Raw genomic sequence first — 2,020 nt, 5'->3', positions numbered from 1 at the left:
GTTTTGTGTTTCTCTCTGTTTTTCAGCCTTTTTTCTGCCAAAAAGGAAGCCATGAGCTGGCTTTATGCAGATTCTTGTGGTTTAACCTCACGCTGAAATGTTCGTTTCAGTTGAGGTTTCATAAACGTGTTCTTATTTGAAGTGATGGACAAATGAGCTGAGGACGTCTGGGAATGCCAAGTACGCTCTATCAAATTCTCTGTTTAACTACCCTGGGTTTTAATGATCCATTCTTCATCTGCAATGTCTTCTTGTGTAGACTCTTTTTCGTTTTCAACAATAGACTGCTCCTCTTGGGAATCTGTGTTTGATTCTTGTTTATGCTCATTATTGTCTTGCGTGTAAGGAACATTGGAAACTATTTCTCGTTCTGCCATGTAAGGTAGCAGGAACTTTAAGAGATCTTCATACTTATATTTATGATGATGAACAGCAGCTTGTCCTGAAACAGTTTTCCTTTTCTGCAGGGTCTTCCTTAGTCGGTCAGGAACAGATGCCCCCCCCCCTTTTTTTTTCATTCCTCTGTTCCACCTGTAGCAAAAATATTTTAAATCACGTATTTGTATTACAAAGTTTAAATGCTGCAAATATTTTATAGATTATACAGTATTTCTCATCTTATACAGTTCAATTTTTTCAAGTTCCTTGCTACAGGAGATTCCTTTAAAACTATTTCCTTCAGCTACAGGTTGGGAAACTCTACAGTTGGAGCTATCGTCCATGGCATCTCTAGAGCAGTTATCGATTTATTGTTAGAAGAGGTGATGCCTGTGCTGAAGGAAGAAAAATGGAACGCTATAGCTGAGGAGTTTTGGACAAAATGGCAGTTTCCAAACTGCATTGGATCTTTAGATGGAAAGCATGTAACAATACAGGCTCCAAAAAAACTCATGAAGTCTCTATTGGAATTACAAAAAAACATATTCCATTGTGCTTCTTGCTCTGGTTGATCCATGTTATAATTTTATTGCAATAGACGTGGGAGCGTACGGAAAAAACTCTGATGGAGGCATTCTAGTAAATTCAAACCTTGGAAAGCCATTGGAAAACAATACGCTTAGCATCCCAAAGAGTAAAACTTTACCCGCAACTGATGTTGAACTTCTAATAGTAATTGTAGGCGATGAAGGCTTTCCTCTCAAAACATACTTGATGCGACCATATCCTGGCAGGAACTTAAGAAATGACAAGGCTATATTTAATTATCGTTTGAGTCAGGCAAGAAGAATATCCGAAAATGCATTCAGTATATTATAACAGAAATTTCGAATACTTAGAAGAATCCTTCAGGGAGATCCTAATAACCTGACAATGACTGTGACGGCTGCGTGTGTACTGTACAACTTTATTCGAAAAATGGAAGGTTATAGAGTGCCTGAACAGAGGATGGATCAAAAGGAAACTGCTTAGGGATCCGGAAGATCTCAAATCTTCGAAACCTACCTCGAATTCGTGGGAGATCAACAGATGCTGCATTTGCTGTACGAGGACAACTCAAAAAATTCCTGAATTCTTCACAAGGGACTGTGGAATGGAAGAACATGTCGCCTTGGCGATATAACGATGACATAAACCAAACATCTGTTTGTAAAATAAAAAGTAAATAAATATCTTTCTGGTATTAAAACTTGTATAGTTTTTATCTTACCTTTGGCTTGTAGATCTGTTGCAATTGTCTTCCAAACTCTGTCTTTGTACTCAATATTCCTGTAGTATTCACTTCGCTGATCGTAAAGAACAGGAAACTTACGAACTTCTTCTATTAGTCGTTCCACATCCATGTTTTGTACACAGAACAGTCTTGCGCAGCTGCACAGCTCATAAGACAATTCTACCGTCAGGCCGTGTCCGTCACGTGAAAAATTAAACACGGCAAATCCCGCCCGGCCCGGCCCGTCCCGTTGACGTTCCCCGTGCACGGCCTGGTCAAGTGGGGCCCGCTACATTTGCTTTAATGATGTATTTCGTTCTCTGGGTGACGGCCGATCTCGGACGTGTCTCGGCACGGAAACGGTCCGGA

The 2,020-nt window shown here is 40.1% G+C and overlaps 1 protein-coding gene across 1 annotated transcript; it reads right to left on the bottom strand.

The window, feature by feature from the left end:
* Window positions 1-203: 203 nt before the first annotated feature.
* Window positions 204-1,781, bottom strand: LOC126157431 (uncharacterized). Its single transcript, XM_049916374.1, has 2 exons — window positions 1,649-1,781; window positions 204-442 (listed from the first exon to the last, which is right to left on the bottom strand). The coding sequence occupies exons 1-2, from the start codon at window positions 1,779-1,781 to the stop codon at window positions 204-206; spliced, it is 372 nt and encodes a 123-aa protein (XP_049772331.1).
* Window positions 1,782-2,020: the final 239 nt, after the last annotated feature.

This window comes from Schistocerca cancellata, chromosome 2 (assembly GCF_023864275.1).
Source record: "Schistocerca cancellata isolate TAMUIC-IGC-003103 chromosome 2, iqSchCanc2.1, whole genome shotgun sequence".
NCBI lineage: Eukaryota > Metazoa > Arthropoda > Insecta > Orthoptera > Acrididae > Schistocerca > Schistocerca cancellata.
The sequence above is the reverse complement of the archived record's forward strand: the minus strand, read 5'-3'. Positions and strand labels throughout refer to the sequence as shown.